This window comes from Scyliorhinus canicula, chromosome 4, assembly GCF_902713615.1.
Source record: "Scyliorhinus canicula chromosome 4, sScyCan1.1, whole genome shotgun sequence".
Lineage (NCBI taxonomy): Eukaryota > Metazoa > Chordata > Chondrichthyes > Carcharhiniformes > Scyliorhinidae > Scyliorhinus > Scyliorhinus canicula.
Window position 1 is genome coordinate 124,758,315 of NC_052149.1, and position 15,701 is coordinate 124,774,015.

A 15,701-nucleotide genomic window follows, 5' to 3' on the forward strand; every position below is an offset into this window, starting at 1 on the left:
AGTAGTTCATTTTAGAAGGAAGAATAAAAAATAAATGCATCATCTAACTGGTAAGAGATTGCAGAGCTCTGAGATCTGGAGGGGACTGGGTGTCCTAGGCATGAATCACAAAAGGCTAGTATGCAGGCACATCAAGTAATTAGGAAAGCTAACCATGTTATTGTGAGGGGAATTGATTACAAATGTAGGGAGGCTATGCTTCAGTCGTACATTGGTGAGACCACATCTGGAATACTGTAGAAAGTATTGGTCATCTTATTTAAGGGAAGGTGTAGATCGATGGAAGCAGTCCAGAGGTTTTCCAGATTAATACCTGGAATGGGTGGGTTGTCTTATGAGAAAAGGTTGGACATGTTAGGCTTCTTTCCACTGGAGTTTAGAAGATTAAGAGACAACTTGATTGAAACATACAAGACCCTGAGGGGTTTTGACAGGGTGAATATAGAGAGGACATTTCCACTTGTGGGAGAATCTGGAACTAGGGGTCACTTTAAAAATATAGAGTCGTCCATTTAAGAGGGAGATGAGGCAAAGTTTATCGTTCAGAGTCATGAGTTTCTGGAACTCTCTTCCTCAAAAGGCAGTGAATGCAGAAGTTTTGACTATTTTTATGGCAGAACTGGATAGATTCTTAACAAGGGGGATGATATGTTATGGAGGTGGTTGGCGGGTTGCAGATTTGAGGTTACTATCACATCAGCCATGGCCTTATTAAATAGAAGAGCAGACTTGAGTGGCTGAATGGCCTCCTCCTGCTCCTTGCTAACATCTGGGGGCTTGTGCCAAAGTTGGCAGGGCTGTCCCACAGACTGGTCAGCAACAACCTGACATAGTCATACTCACGGAATCATGCCTGACAATGTCCCGGACATCACCATTCCTTGGATATGTCCTGTACCACCTGCAGGACAGAGCCAGCAGAGGTGGCGGCAAAGTGGCATACAGTCAAGAGGGAGTTGCCCTGGGAGTTTGCAACATCGACTCTGGTCCCCATGAAGTACCATGACATTAGGGCAAACATGGGCACGGTCTGCAACAGGTGGTTAGGAAACCAACGAGGGAAATGCCTATTTGACTTCCTCACCAATCTGACTGCCACAGATGCATCTGTCTGTGACGTATCAGTAGGAGTGACCATCGCACAGAACTTCTGGAGATGAAGTTCCATTCACATTGAGGATACCTTCCATCATACACTGTGGCACTTCCACTGTGTTAGTTGCAATGGATTTCAAACAGAGATGCTGAGCATCCATGTGGTGCTGTGGGCCATCACCAGCAGCAGAATTGTATACAAGTACAATCTGTAACCTCATGGCCCGGCATATCCTCCACTCTACCATTACCACCAAGCTAGGGATCAAATCTGGTTCAATGAAGAATGCAGGACAGCATGCCAGGAGCAACACCAGGCATAACTATAATGTAGGTGCCAACTCGGTGAAGCTACAACACAGGACTGCTTGCATACCAAACAGCATGAGTAGCAAGTGATACAGAGCTAAGAAATTCTACAACCATTAGATCAGATCAAAGCTCTGAAACTCTGCCACATCCAGTTGTGAATGGCGATGGACAAATAAACACATAACAGGAGGAGGAGGCTTCACAAATATCCCTAATGATAGTGCATCAGTGCAAAAAGCTGAAGCATCTGCAATAATCTTGAGCTAGAGGTGCTGAGCGGATGATTCATCTTGGCCTCCTCCGGAAGTCCCAAGCATCACAACGGTAGTCTTCAGCCAATTTGATTCACTCCACATGATCACAAGAAATGACTGACAGCATTGTATACTCCAAAGACAATTGAACATGAGAACATTTGAGAACGAAGCAGCCCACTTGATTGGCACCCCATCCACAAACATTCGCTCCCTACACCACCAACGCACAGTGGCAATAGTGTGTACCATCTACAATATACACTGCAGGAACACACCCAAACCCATGACCACTACCATCTAGAAGGATAAGGGCAGCAGATATATAGAGAATACCACCAGCTGGAAATTCCCCTCCACGTCACTCACCACCCGGACTTAGAAATATATCGGCCATTCCTTCATTGTTGCTGAGTCAACATCCTGTGACTCCCTCCCTAACAGCACTGTGTACCTACACCACATGGACTGCAGTGGTTCAAAAAGGCACCTCATCATCACCTTCTCATGGGCAATTAGGGATGGGTAATAGCCAGCAATGCCCACATCCTGTGAAGGGATATAGATTTTTAAAACCCTCAACCATATCTAAAACAGATGATCACATTGCTATTTTTGTGTGGAAACTGACTGCCCCATTCCCCCCCCCCCCCTCCCCCCGAATTACAACACTGACCACACTGCATGAATGTATTTAATTGGTACTTTGCTGTGTGCTGAAGTCAGAAAACTTGAAAAATATATGCACAGGTGACTTTTTGAATTGGTCACTTACTAGTTTATACCCTCTGGTGAGGGTACATTCTGACCTGCTCTGCTTCCCCCCCCCTCCATGTGCACAGAACCACCTCAATATAAAGTCGAATGAATTGCTTAGAGTTTAATCTAACACTAAGACGAACAGGGGATGGTTTATAGATTATAGAATTTATAAAATTTACAGTGCAGAAAGAGGCCATTTGGCCCATCGAGTCTGCACCGGCTCTGTGAAAGAGCACCCTACCCAAGCCCATACCTCCACCCTATCCCCAGAACCCAGTAACCCCACCCAACACTAAGGGCAATTTTGGACACTAAGGGCAATTTAGCCTGGCCAGTCCACCTAACCTGCACATCTTTGGACTGTGGGAGGAAACCGGAGCACCCGGAGGAAACCCACGCACACACGGGGAGAACGTGCAGACTCCGCACAGTGACCCAAGCCAGGAATCGAACCTGGGACCCTGGAGCTGTGAAGCAATTATGCTAACCACTATGCTACCGTGCTGCCCATGGTTGGTCCTGACTAGTGCAGCTATCTCCACAGCATCTCAAATGATCAAGTATGCTCTTCTGCTGGCTGGAAGAAGTGGGGAACCTTATTTGGCTGCACATAAACTCAATCCCATTCTCAATGTGTGGCTGCAGAGGTAGGAATCTCTCTGCAGGAGACCATGCTGTAGGTAGTCGGTAACATCAGTGCAGTTAGCATTCAATCATTTTATTAGTCAGTAATTAAGCTGGTATTCAATTGATTTTGCGGTATTCAAATATGGTATAGTATTGTAAATAGTTACGATACTGACGAGTAAGCCAGAGGCGTGGAACAATCACCCAGAGAACGAGAGTTCAAATCTCACCAGAGCATTTTAGAAATTGGAATGTTTTAAAACGTCTGCCTGGCTGAAATCAGTAAAAGTGACCATTAAGTTGTTGTACAGTTACAAAAACAACTGGCTCCCTCATGTCCTGAGAAAACCTGCCATCCTTACCCAAAGTAGCTGACACAAGAAGCAGGAGCTCGTGTGGGCATTTGGTCCCTTGAACCGGCTCTGCTGTTCAATAAGATCAACCACGTTTCCTCCCTATCCCTTACTGTATAAATATGTTGCAATCTCTGTCTCGATAATGGAGCCTACACAGCCTCTCTCGGAATGGGAATTCCAAAGATTCAGAATCCCTCCTCCCCCACATGAAGAAATTTCACTTAATTTTAGTCCGAGATGTCTGATGTCTTATCCCCTATCTCTCAACTCTCCAGCCTGGGGAAATAGGGACTCATTATTGCTTCATCAAAACCTTTAACATTCTTGTATGTCTCAATGAGATCACCTCTTACTCTTCTAACCTCTGGAGAATATGGGCCCATTCTACCCAGAAATCAATCTTATAAACCTTACTTGCACACACTGTTATCGCTTCTGGTAAGGAGGCTAACATTGTACAGAATACTTCAGGTATAGTCTTACCAAGCCTCTAAATAAATTCCTCACTCTTAGGTCTGGCCTATATGTGACTCCAGTCCAACACCAATGTGGTTGCCTCTTAACTACCCTCTTTATGTGACTCAGCCAAGGTGACTAGGGCCAGGTAATAAATGGCAGCATTGCCAGTGATGTACCACATCCTGAAAATGAATTTAAAAATGCTATAAACTCCATGCAGTCAAGCCTCGAAGCTCAGGCACTCAGTCCCATTTTGTTCATAGGGAACGGTTAACCAAACTGTCACCCAGCATCCTCTGCTCAGCTGCAATAAGACCCATTGAGCAGGAATTCAGGCTGATTATTTGCTCAGCCCAAGCTCTGGGTCGTGTTTCAGGGGCGGGATGGGGATCGGCAATACTGAGATCCAGAAATATCCTGCACCTTATGGACTTGCTGCCACAGCACACCCAGGGTGATCCATAGGAAGAAGCTATTGTATCTCTACAGTGCAACATAAAAATCCAATATGTAGCAAATGCTTATAGTGTGAAGGACCATGCTATATGAGACTGTTGAGCTATTTATGCATGTTACTTGTTTAAAATTATACATACAACAAACGTGAGAGACAATGCCTCACTAACAATTAGCAGGTTGTTTCATTGCAGGCCATGACCCATATTTAAACGGGTTGGTGTCCCATTGTGTGTCGGTAAGGCCACTGGAAAAGGGATACGAGTTTGAAACGGTTCATCAGAGTGATTGGCACACCCAAGCGCAGCTGTAGAAAAAGAGGCTACTCGCGATGCATGTTTCACAGTCAATCTCTCAAAGGTCAATGGGAAAGTGAGAAATCTTCCAAACACCAAAACTCAAAATTGTCCGTATTCATCAGAAACCGGGTTCAAAGTACACTTTACATTCCTAATTGCCAAAAACACACAAGCACATTTTCACTGCTGACTGTTCATCCATGTAAACAGGGAGTGAATGCCATTCCGATTTGCAACAGAGGCAGTTTCTGACCCCAAGCCCAAAAGTGTGTCAACAAGTCTATGTGTGACGCAGGTTCCAGAAGTATTTCAAACAGCAAGGTGGGGCACGTTTCAGTGTCCAGTCCTACCTGCAGTGTAAGCCAAGTCCTTGAACAAGTGCAGCATTCCTGACTTCAGCTGCTTTCTGTGATTCGGAATTGCCTCCATTAATGCCGACATGTTCTGCCAAATGAACAACAAGCTGACATTCTTCCCACCTCTGCCAGTTCTATCCCCTCAACCCCATTACCATTTTATCTTGCGTATCCATGGTGCCAGGCTGGGTTACAGATGTTTTATGGCCAACATATTTAACTCTTAGTATTTCAGATGGGAAGAAAGAAACAGACCCAGGAACTTGCCAGTGGGGGCAGCGAGAAACTGGACCAGACCCAATGACCTGGCCAGAAAATTATCATATGGTCGCTTATTTATAATGAAGAACACCAAGATAAGTGAAATTTAGAAGGCATTACTTAACCTGCTAATTTGAAAAGACTGAGAATTGCATTTGTAAGGCATTTTATTACATCCCTCAAACATCTCTAAGTGCCTGACAAACAATGAATTACTTCTTTGACTGACTGCCATTATACGTGTGAAAATGGGAGCAGTTTTGTTCAAGCAGGATCCCAGAATCAGCAACATGGTGAATGAACTTTTGCTTTGTTGTGTGAATGCCTCCACTATGATTGAAATCCCTGCTGTCCCTTGAATGGTGCCACAGCATTACTATCACCCAGGTGAATAGGCAGACTGAGCCATGGTCTAGTGTGCATATCCAGCAAGGTAGTCTCCCACAGTACTAAACACAGCTGCTTTCTTCATTTGACTTGAGACTGCGGCACAGTGGTTAGCACTGCGGCCTCACAGCGCCAGGGACCCAGGTTCAATTCCGGCCTTGGGTGACTGTCTGTGTGGAGTTTGCACGTTCTTCTCGTGTTTGCGTGGGTTTCCTCCGGTACTCCGGTTTCCTCCCATAGTCCAAAGATGCGCAGTTTATGAGAATTGGGTGGGGGAGTGGTCCGAGGTCGCGTGCTCTTTTGGAGGGTTGGTGCAGACTCAATGGGCTGAATGGCCTCCTTCTGCACTGTAGGGATTCTATGGATAGATACAGTTATGCTGTACCCAAACAATGGGTATCTGTGAACTGACACAATGTCTATACATTAGAAGTTATATGACAGGTACCAATAAATTCAGCAAATAATTCAGGAGTAGTTTCTTTACCCAGACAGTGGTGAGAATGTGGAAAGCACTCCCACAGTGTGTGGTTGAGACAAATAGTATTGGTATGAGGAGAAGCTGGATAAACACATGAGGCAGAAAGGAATAGAAGGATACATTGATAGGGTTAGCTGGAGAATGGCCTGGTTTTTGTGTGCAATACTGGAAGTCCAGGATTTGGGCGGGGGAAGGCCGAGAAGCATTGCAATAGATTTCGGGTGATTTGCTCATTATTTGAGTGAAGCTATGGAACAATTCCGTTGGTGTTGAACGGGGAACATGTTCTGTGCAGTGTGACCGGATACCAAACACTGTAGGTCAGGGAGAAAAGGATGGGGCCAAGTGAATGATCCATTCGTCTGAACAAGGCGAGATCCACCTCTTTGTCCTTGCCTAATGCACAACGTTTTTCTTTTTAAAAGTAGGATTGACTTATTTTGATGATGTGCCCAATCAACATTGCATATCTCCATGTGGACTTGCTCCCTGAACTGTAAACGCACTGAGTTATTGGGCATTAGTGAGGAGAGTGGAGATCAGCAGTGTATTCCCGGTTCTTTAGTGCATTGTCAGGTCCACTAATGTGTTAGCCGTGCCTCAATGAGTAATACACGCCTGAGTCACAATGTTGTAGGTTTGAGTCTCACTTCAGAGACCTGGTCCCATAACCCAGGTTGACACTCGAGGCAGTACTGAGGGAGTGCTGCACAGTTGGAGGATAAGTACTGAGGGAGTGCTGCACTGTCAGAGGTATTCCCTTTCAGATGAAACATTACCTGCATGTCCTCAGGTGATTGTGATGTAAAATATATCATCGCACTATGTGAAGAGCAGGGGGGTTCCTCCTGTGCCCTGGCCAATTCATATTCCTCAATCAACATCACAGAACAGATTATTTGGTAGTTATCACATTGCTGTTTGTGGTTACTTGCTGTAAGCAAATTGGCTGGTGCATTTCCGACAACAGTGACTGCACTTCAAAAGTACTTCATTGGCTGAAGCGCTTTGGGATGTTTTGAGGTCAAAGGCGCTATAAAAATGCAAGTCTCTCTTAATTTACATTCATGACAATCCCACCCCAATTGCAATTTATCCAAAGCAGTTACGGGTATCCGGCAGTGAGAGGGTTAAGTGTCAGGCACAGTGCAGTGATACCCTCTCCCCCACTGCCCAGTAAACATTGGCTATCTAATTTCTACATCGAGTCACCACTAACAATTGCCAAGCACTAAACCCCACAACCTGCCTGACTCCCTATGTAGCATGTGTCCTTTTTCTGGGAATGCCTGTCGGGCTTTGTTAGTTTGGAGCCTCCATGATACCATTCCCGGTGTCTTCCAGACCCTCTGGGAAACCTGTCTCGTATCGGTGGCCGGTACCACCAGGTCTCATCCCACTGGTCTCGTGCCTCTGCCCAGCACCTGGCAGCTCCATCTCCTGGTTCCCGGACGCCACATCCGGCAAACCCCCATTCGCCCCATCAGTGATGACCGAGCGGTAGACGCCATCTCCCTCAGCCAACATCAGTTTGAGCTTGGGGATCCAGTGTTTGCGAACTACTCTCCTGGCATTGGTGCACATATCCGCGGCGATGGCATTCATCTCACTCTCCTTGAAATTCGGAGCAAAGTTCTGACAGTAAACTGCAAAAGAAAAAACATACCTTTCACAACCTCAGCATGTCCCAAAGCACTTGACAGTCAACGAAACACTGCTATTGTAAGGAGGCAGCCTATTTGCAGAAGGCAAGCTCCCACACACACCAATGACCAGATAATCCATTTTTAATAATAATGGTTAAGGGATAAATATTGGCCAGGACATGCCAGAGAACTTCCTTCCTCCTCTCAAAATAGTGCCATGGAATCTCTTACGCGCACCTGAGTGAGCACACAGACATCTGTTCAATGCCCCACCTGGAAGGTGGCACCTGCAACGATGCAGCACTCCCTCAGTACTGTAGGAGGAATGTTGGCCTGGATTATGTGCTCGGGTCTCTGTGGGGCTTGACTCAGATATGAGCGCTCTACACATTGAGCCCAACTAACAGAGAGGGCGATGTTTTGCAAAATTAACAAGGGTTAAGCAGGCAGCTGACCTGGAATCTCAGCGAGTCCCTCTCTCTACCTCACTCTGACTATAGAACCAGAGAACACAGGAAGAGGCCATTCAGCCCATTATGCCTAAGAGTTATCTCATTAGTCCCACGCCTTGCTCTTACCCCATAGCCTTTTCTAATTTTTCCTGGAAAGTTATTTTTGAATCCGCTTTCAGGCAGTGCATTTCAGATCGTAACCATCTGCTATGTTATAAAAATTCACCTGATCTTCTCCCTGGTTCTTTCACCACCGTGTCCTTTGGTCACCGACTGCCCTGTCAGTTTTTCCCCTACGAACTCTGTCCAAACCCTCATAATTGTTGAATTTTCTAGCACTCACAAGCTTGAAATATCTTCTTGGGACACAGTAAAGTTTCAGCTTCTTATGCTAATTCTATTCCGATCTGCCCCTGCATTAACCTCTTGCACACAGGAGCAGTCAGTCCTGGTCACAGCTCTCGAGTGCTGTTCTTTTCAACTGAATTCTGGAATGACCCAGCCCTGCGTCATCCACTCCCCCTTTTACCGCCACCTCTTTCAATATTATCTTCATTGGGGATAGGATGCAGAATCACCAGAATGATACTCAGGTTTAAAGTGTTAAATTAGGGACGTCTGGTTGCATATACTAGGCTTGTGTATAGAAGGGTGATCTAGGAACAGGAGGAGGCCATTCAGCCCCTTGAGCCTGTTCGTACATTTCATGAGGTTATGGTTGATCTGCATATTAAATCCAAGTAACTAACCAGGGGGGTGGCATGGGGCAGTGGTTAGCACTGCAGGCTACGGCACTGAGGACCCGGGTTCAAATCCCGGCCCTGGGTCACTGTCCATGTGGAGTTTGCACATTCTCCACGTGTCGGTGTGGATCTCACCCCCACAACCCAAAGATGTGCAGGTTAGGTAGATTGGCCATTCTAAATTGCCCCTCAATTGGAAAAAATAATAATTGGGTACTCTAAATTTATTTATTTTTAAATCCAACTAGCTGCCGTGATTCCATATCCTCTTATAACCAACAGGAAAAAATCCATGGGTCTCCAGGCTATCCTTCACTGTTTTTAATGAGAGTGTGTTCCACACTTATACCCTCCTTTGTGGAAAAAGTGTTTCCTAACCTCTCTCCCAAATGGCCCCCAGTCCTCGACTTCCCTACCAGTGAAAAACCATTCGAACCACCCAACCCCTTTCAAAATCCAGAAACCTCAGTCAATCACTCCTTAACCACCATATTCTAGAGAATACAAGCTTTATTGTAACTTTAAAACATTATTTAATTATTATAATAATAATAATCTTTATTGCCACAAGTAGGCTTACATTAACACTGCAATGATGTTACTGTGAAAAGCCCCTAGTCGCCACATTCCGGCGCCTGTTTGGGTACACTGAGGGAGAATTCAGAATGTCCAAATTACCCAACAGCACATCTTTCGGGACTCGTGGGAGGAAACCGGAGCATCCGGAGGAAACCCACACAGACACAGGGAGAACGTGCAGACTCCACACAGAATGACCCAAGCTGGGAATTGTGCCTGGGATCCAGGTGCTGTGAAGCCATAGTGATAACCACTATGCTATGCTACCGTATTACTCCAGGCTTGGTAACATTCTGGATCTGCACTGCAATCCTTCCATAGCCAACATATCTTTTGCGAAGTTGTGCAGCCCAGATCAGTGTATATGGATTCCTAAACCTCTTTAAACCTCCATTTTTCACCATTTAAAAATACTCAGATGTTACCTTTATCCATCCAATTGGATAATGACCTCACACCTAGCTGTGCTGAACTTCATCTATCATCATTTTGTCCACTCATTTAATCTATCGTCGTCTTCTTTGTCATTTTATGCTATCATCTACACTACTTATTAATCCACCAGTCTTCGTGTCATCAGCAAATGTGGGAGATGATTTTCTATTGTGATATCCAAGTCATTAATTAATACAATGAATAGTAGAGGTCTCAGCACAGATCCTAGTGGGTCACCACTAATCAATCCCTTCCAATTCCATTATAACCCCATTATTCCTATCTCCTCGCCTTCAATACCTCTTGTGGGAAGAGCATAACTAGAGGTCATGAATATAAGATAGTCCCCGAGAAACCCAATAGGAAATTTTACCATGTGCTATTTGACTGCAGAGTGCACCACAGCCAACCTGTCAAGTGAAATTCAACATCTCAATATGTACACCTTCACTGTACAGAGATCAGGACCAGGGCTGTGGCCAGGTCAAGAGTATTAATGATCCCATGGACAGGTAATAACCTATATTCTTCATTATTCTCACAAGTAGGCTCACATTAACACCGCAATGAATTTACTGTGAAAATCCCCAAGTTGCCACACTCGGGCAACAGTTCGGGTACACTGAGGGAGAATTCAGAATGTCCAAATCACCTAACAGCATGTCTTTCAGGACTTGTGGGAGGAAACCCACACAGATACGGGGAGAACGTGCAGACTCTGCACAGACAGTGACCCAAGCTGGGAATTGAACCTGAGACCCTGGCGCTGTGAAGCAACTGTGCTACCGTGCCGCCATAGGTAAGGCTGCAGTGGGTGGTGATGGGTCCTTGGATCAGGGGAGAAACACTAACATTACTTTGACATTTCTCTTTCACTTGTGTCTGGCGGATTTGACAGTGCCCATTTCCTCCTGACTGCCTTTTTCACCATTAACAACTTTCTATTAACACACCATTACCCTCCACACTTACCTTTAATGGCATTGAGTATCCTGCTGTCCAGTGGTTTTCGACTGGGATCGCAGAGTGAGGAACGGATCCCAGTGCCACAGCTGTTAGCCAGAGTATTCCTATAGGGACCAGAAGAATAACCAGTCAAATCAGGTGAGGGAGATTCACAGACACATCTTCACCAAACAATGAGCACGATCTACCAGCCTCATTGCGCCGGGTGCAAAAAAAAATTGTGCTGGTTAGATAGCGGGAGGCCGAAATCGGGAACTGCGCCAGACGCAGATTGGGTTTCCAAATCTACCGGCCCACTTCTGTTGGCGAGCACTGGATCCCGAGGCGAGAAACCAATAATCACCAATTAAGTCCAATCTCCATCTCATTAATGGGAAGGACCCTCTATCTAAGGGTCACCCGTGATCTAACCGCCTCCCCAGTGAGCGGTAACATGGGTGCCCTTTTCCATACCTATTTAAAACGTGAAGCCAGCACAATGGCTGTTATGGGATCCAAGGAGACGAGTAGCCATCTTGGAAATCAGGCAGTATACAGAATAAGGTAAATAAGCTTGCTGCGCACATTGAAATTGGCCGGAACGATGTTGTGGGCATCACAGAGACGTGGCTGCAAGGGGATCAGGGCTGGGATCTAAATATACAAGGATATGTGTCCTATCGAAAGGACAGGCAGATGGGTAAAGGGGGAGGGGTTGCATTGTTAGTAAGGAATGGAATTAAATCGAAAGCAAGAAGCGATATAGGATCAGAAGGCATAGAAACTCTGTGGGTAGAGTTGAGGAATCGCAAAGGTAAAAGACCCTGATGGGAGTTAGGTACAGGCCCCCAAGCAGTAGTCAGGGTGTGGGGCAGAAAATAAATCAGGAGATAGAAAAGGCATATAAAAAAGGCAATATTACAGTAATCATGGGAGACTTCAATATGCAGGTGGACTGGGAAAATCAGGTTGGTAGTGGATCCCAAGAAAAGGAATTTGTGGAATGTCTAAGATTTTTTTTGGAGCAGCTTGTGACAGAGCCTATTAGGGAACAGGCAATTCTGGATTTGATGCTGTGTAATGAGGCAGACTTGATTAGGGAACTTAAGGTGAAGGAACCCTTAGGGAGCACTGACCACTAAATGGGAGAATTTACCCTGCAGTTTGAGAGGGAGAAGGTGCAATCAGATGTAACGGTATTACAATTAAATAAGGGTAACTACAATGACATGAGGAAGGAGCTGGCCGGAGTTGATTGGAAAAGGAGCCTCGCAGGGAAGACGTGGAACAGCAATGGCAGGAGTTTTTGGGGTTATTAGGGAAGCACAATAGAAATTCATCCCATGTTAAGGGGACGCCGATGAGGGAAGTCAAGGACAGCATAAAAGCAAAGGAAAAGCATACACAGTGGTGACGATTAGTGGGAAGCCAGAGGATTGGGAAGCCTTTAAAAGTGAGCATAGGGCAACTAAAAAAACAATAAGGGGGAGAAGATGATATAGGAGTGTAAGCTAGCTAGTTATATAAAGGAAGATAAAAAGAGTTTTTTTCAATATATAAAAAGCAAGAGAGAAATAAGAATAGACATTGGACTACTGGAAAAAGAGGCTGGAGAAGTAGTAATAGGAAACAAAGAAATAGCAGAGGAGGAACTGAATCGTTACTTTACATCAGTCTTCACAGTGGAAGACACCAGTGGGATGCCAGACCTCCAGGAGAATCAGGGGGCAGGGGTGAGTACAGTGACCATCACTAAGGAGAAGATTCTAGGGAAACTGAAAGGTCTGAAGGTGGATAAATCACCCGGACCGATGGACTACACCCCAGGGTTCTAAAGGAGATAGCTGAGGAAATTGTGGAGGCATTGGTGGTGATTTTTCAGGAATTGGAAGCAGGGAGGGTCCCAGAGGACTGGAAAGTGGTTAATGTAACATCCCTGTTTAAGAAGAGACGGAGGCAGAAGACAGGAAATTAAAGGTCAGTTAGTGGGACTTGGTCATTGGTAAGATTTTAGAGTCCATTATTAAAGATGAGATGAAGGAGCACTTGGAAGTGTATGATAAAATAGGACTGAGTCAGCAAGGCTTCGCTGTATGGGCTGTCATGTCTGACAAATCTTTGAGGTGGTAACAAGGAAGTTAGACAAAGGAGAACCAGTGGACGTGATTTATTTAGATTTCCAGAAGGCCTTTGACAAGGTACCGTATAGGAGACTGTTAAATACGTTAAGAGCCCATGGTGTTAAGGGTAAGATACTGGCATGGATAGAGGATTGGCTGACTGGCAGATGGCAGAGAGTGGGGATAAAGGGGTCTTTTTCAGAATGGCAGCCAGTGACTAATGGTGTGCCTCAGGGGTCTGTGCTGGGACCACAACTTTTCACATTATACATTAATGATCTGGAAGAAGGAACTGAAGGCACTGTTGCTAAGTTTGCAGATGATACAAATGTCTGTAGATGGGACAGGTAGTATTGAGGAAGTAGAGGGGCTGCAGAAGGACTTGGACAGGCTAGGAGAGTGGGCAAAGAAGTGGCAGATGGATACAATGTTGAAAAGTGTGAGGTTATGCACTTTGGAAGGGGGAATGGAGGAATGGACTATTTTCTAAATGGGGAAATTCTTAGGAAATCAGAAGCACAAAGAGACTTAGGAGTCCTTGTTCAAGATTCTCTCAAGGTTAACGTGCAGGTTCAGCCGGCAGTCAGGAAAGCAAATGCAATGTTAGCATTTATGTCGAGAGGGCTAGAATACAAGAGCAGGGACAAACTTATGAGACTGTATAAGGCTCTGGTCAGACCCCATTTGGAGTATTGTGAGCAGTTGTGGGTCCCGTATCTAAGGAAGAATGTGCTGGCTTGGAAAGGGTCCAGAGGAAGTTCACAAGAATGATCCCTGGAATTAAGAACTTGTTGTATGAGGAATGGTTGAGGACTCTGGGTCTGTACTCGTTGGAGTTTAGAAGGATGAGGGAAGATTTGACTGAAATGTACAGGATACTGCAAGGCCTGGAAAGAGTGGACGTGGAGAGGATGTTTCCACTTGTAGGAAAAACTAGAAGCAGAGGTCACAATCTCAGACTAAAGGGACGATCCTTTAAAACTGAGATGAGGAGAAATTTCTTCAGCCAGAGGGTGGTGAATCTGTGGAACTCTTTGCCACAGAAGGCTGTCGAGGCCAAATCACTGAGTGTCTTTAAGACAGAGATAGATAGGTTCTTGATTAATAAGGGTATTAGAGGTTATGAGGAGAAGGCAGGAGAATGGAGACGAGAAAAGTATCAGCCATGATTGAATGGAAGAGCAGACTCGATGGGCTGAATGGCCTAATTCTGCTCCTATGTCTCATGGCCTAATGGGCAGTTAGCCGCTGCCTCAGTACGGCTAAGGCCCGGGGTCGAGGGGATGGGCCGCAATCGGTCGTTTGGGGGGGGGGGGGGGGGGGGTCGCCCCTGGTCTGGGGGCGTGCAGCGCCCACAGGTCTACCATGTCTGTTATCCCTGAATCGCGACATTGGTCTGCATGGTAGCATGATTGACTGCTGACTGGGGTTTGCTCTGCGGGACCAAAGAGCTGGGGATCTGCCATGCACGGACCCTGCGAATCAGCTGGCGGGACAGTCATTTGCAGCGTAAAGCCTGTGGGGCACCATTAAGTGGCCTAATTAATACTAGATACCAGTGACAGCCTCACTGGGTCTGTTGTCAGGAAACACCTGGCTAATCCTGCTCGTTACCACACTTCGGATGGCTTCCATTAGATCACAACTTATGTATTCTTTTTTTTTATAAATGTTTTTTTATTGAGTTTTCATATTTTATATATGACAAATTACAAGTCATTAGAGAGAGAGAAAAAAAAAGGAAAACACAAAAATTTAACATGAATATTTACAGGTAAGCATCCTCACAACAACAATTGTGGCCGCCCCCTCTAGCCAGCATACATACCCTACATTCCCCAACATGGCCGAGGCACATGTCTATAGGCATCCATTTATAGTTTGGTCCTGGGCCTTGGCCCGCCATCAAACCCCCACACCGAGCCCGTAGCCTCCCCCCCCCCCGCCCCCCGGCCACCTTCCCCCGATTCCCGTCCATTTTCCCCTGGTTCTTGGCCACCCGACTATTCTTCCTCATGTACGTTGGCCACAAACAGGTCCCGGAACAGTTGCATGAATGGCTCCCACGTTCTGTGGAAGCCGTCGTCCGACCCTCGGATGGCGAATTTGATTTTCTCCATTTGGAGAGATTCCGAGAGGTCGGACAGCCAGTCTGCAGCTCTGGGTGATGCTGCTGACCGCCAGCCAAACAGGATTCTACGGCGGGCAATCAGGGAGGCAAAGGCAAGGGCGTCCGCCCTCCTCCCCAGGAATAGATCTGGCTGGTCTGAAACCCCGAAGACCGCCACTATCGGGCATGGCTCCACCCTCACCCCCACCACTCTGGACATAGCCTCGAAGAAGGCTGTCCAGTACTCCACAAGTCTGGGGCAAGACCAGAACATGCGGGCGTGGTTGGCCGGGCCTCTTTGGCACCGCTCACATTTGTCCTCCACCTCCGGGAAGAACCTACTCATACGGTTTCTCGTTAAGTGGGCTCTATGTACCACTTTTAGTTGCGTCAGGCTGAGCCTTGCGCACGTGGAGGTGGAGTTGACCCTATGCAGTGCTTCGCTCCAGAGTCCCCACCCTATCTCCATCCCCAGGTCGTCCTCCCATTTCCTTAGAACATAGAACATAGAACAGTACAGCACAGAACAGGCCCTCCGGCCTCAATGTTGTGCCGAACAATGATCA

The 15,701-nt window shown here is 46.2% G+C and overlaps 1 protein-coding gene across 1 annotated transcript in view; it reads right to left on the reverse strand.

Annotated features, from left to right (window-relative positions):
• Positions 1-3,125: 3,125 nt before the first annotated feature.
• Positions 3,126-15,701, reverse strand: part of LOC119964943 (nucleus accumbens-associated protein 1-like) — a 56,848-nt gene continuing 44,272 nt past the window's right edge. Inside the window, exons 5-6 of the mRNA XM_038795158.1 lie at positions 10,933-11,030; positions 3,126-7,751 (exon numbers count right to left, since the gene is read on the reverse strand). Of these exons, the coding sequence (XP_038651086.1) occupies positions 7,408-7,751; positions 10,933-11,030 (442 nt within the window). The 3' untranslated portion in view covers positions 3,126-7,407. The remainder of the gene's footprint in view (positions 7,752-10,932; positions 11,031-15,701) is intronic.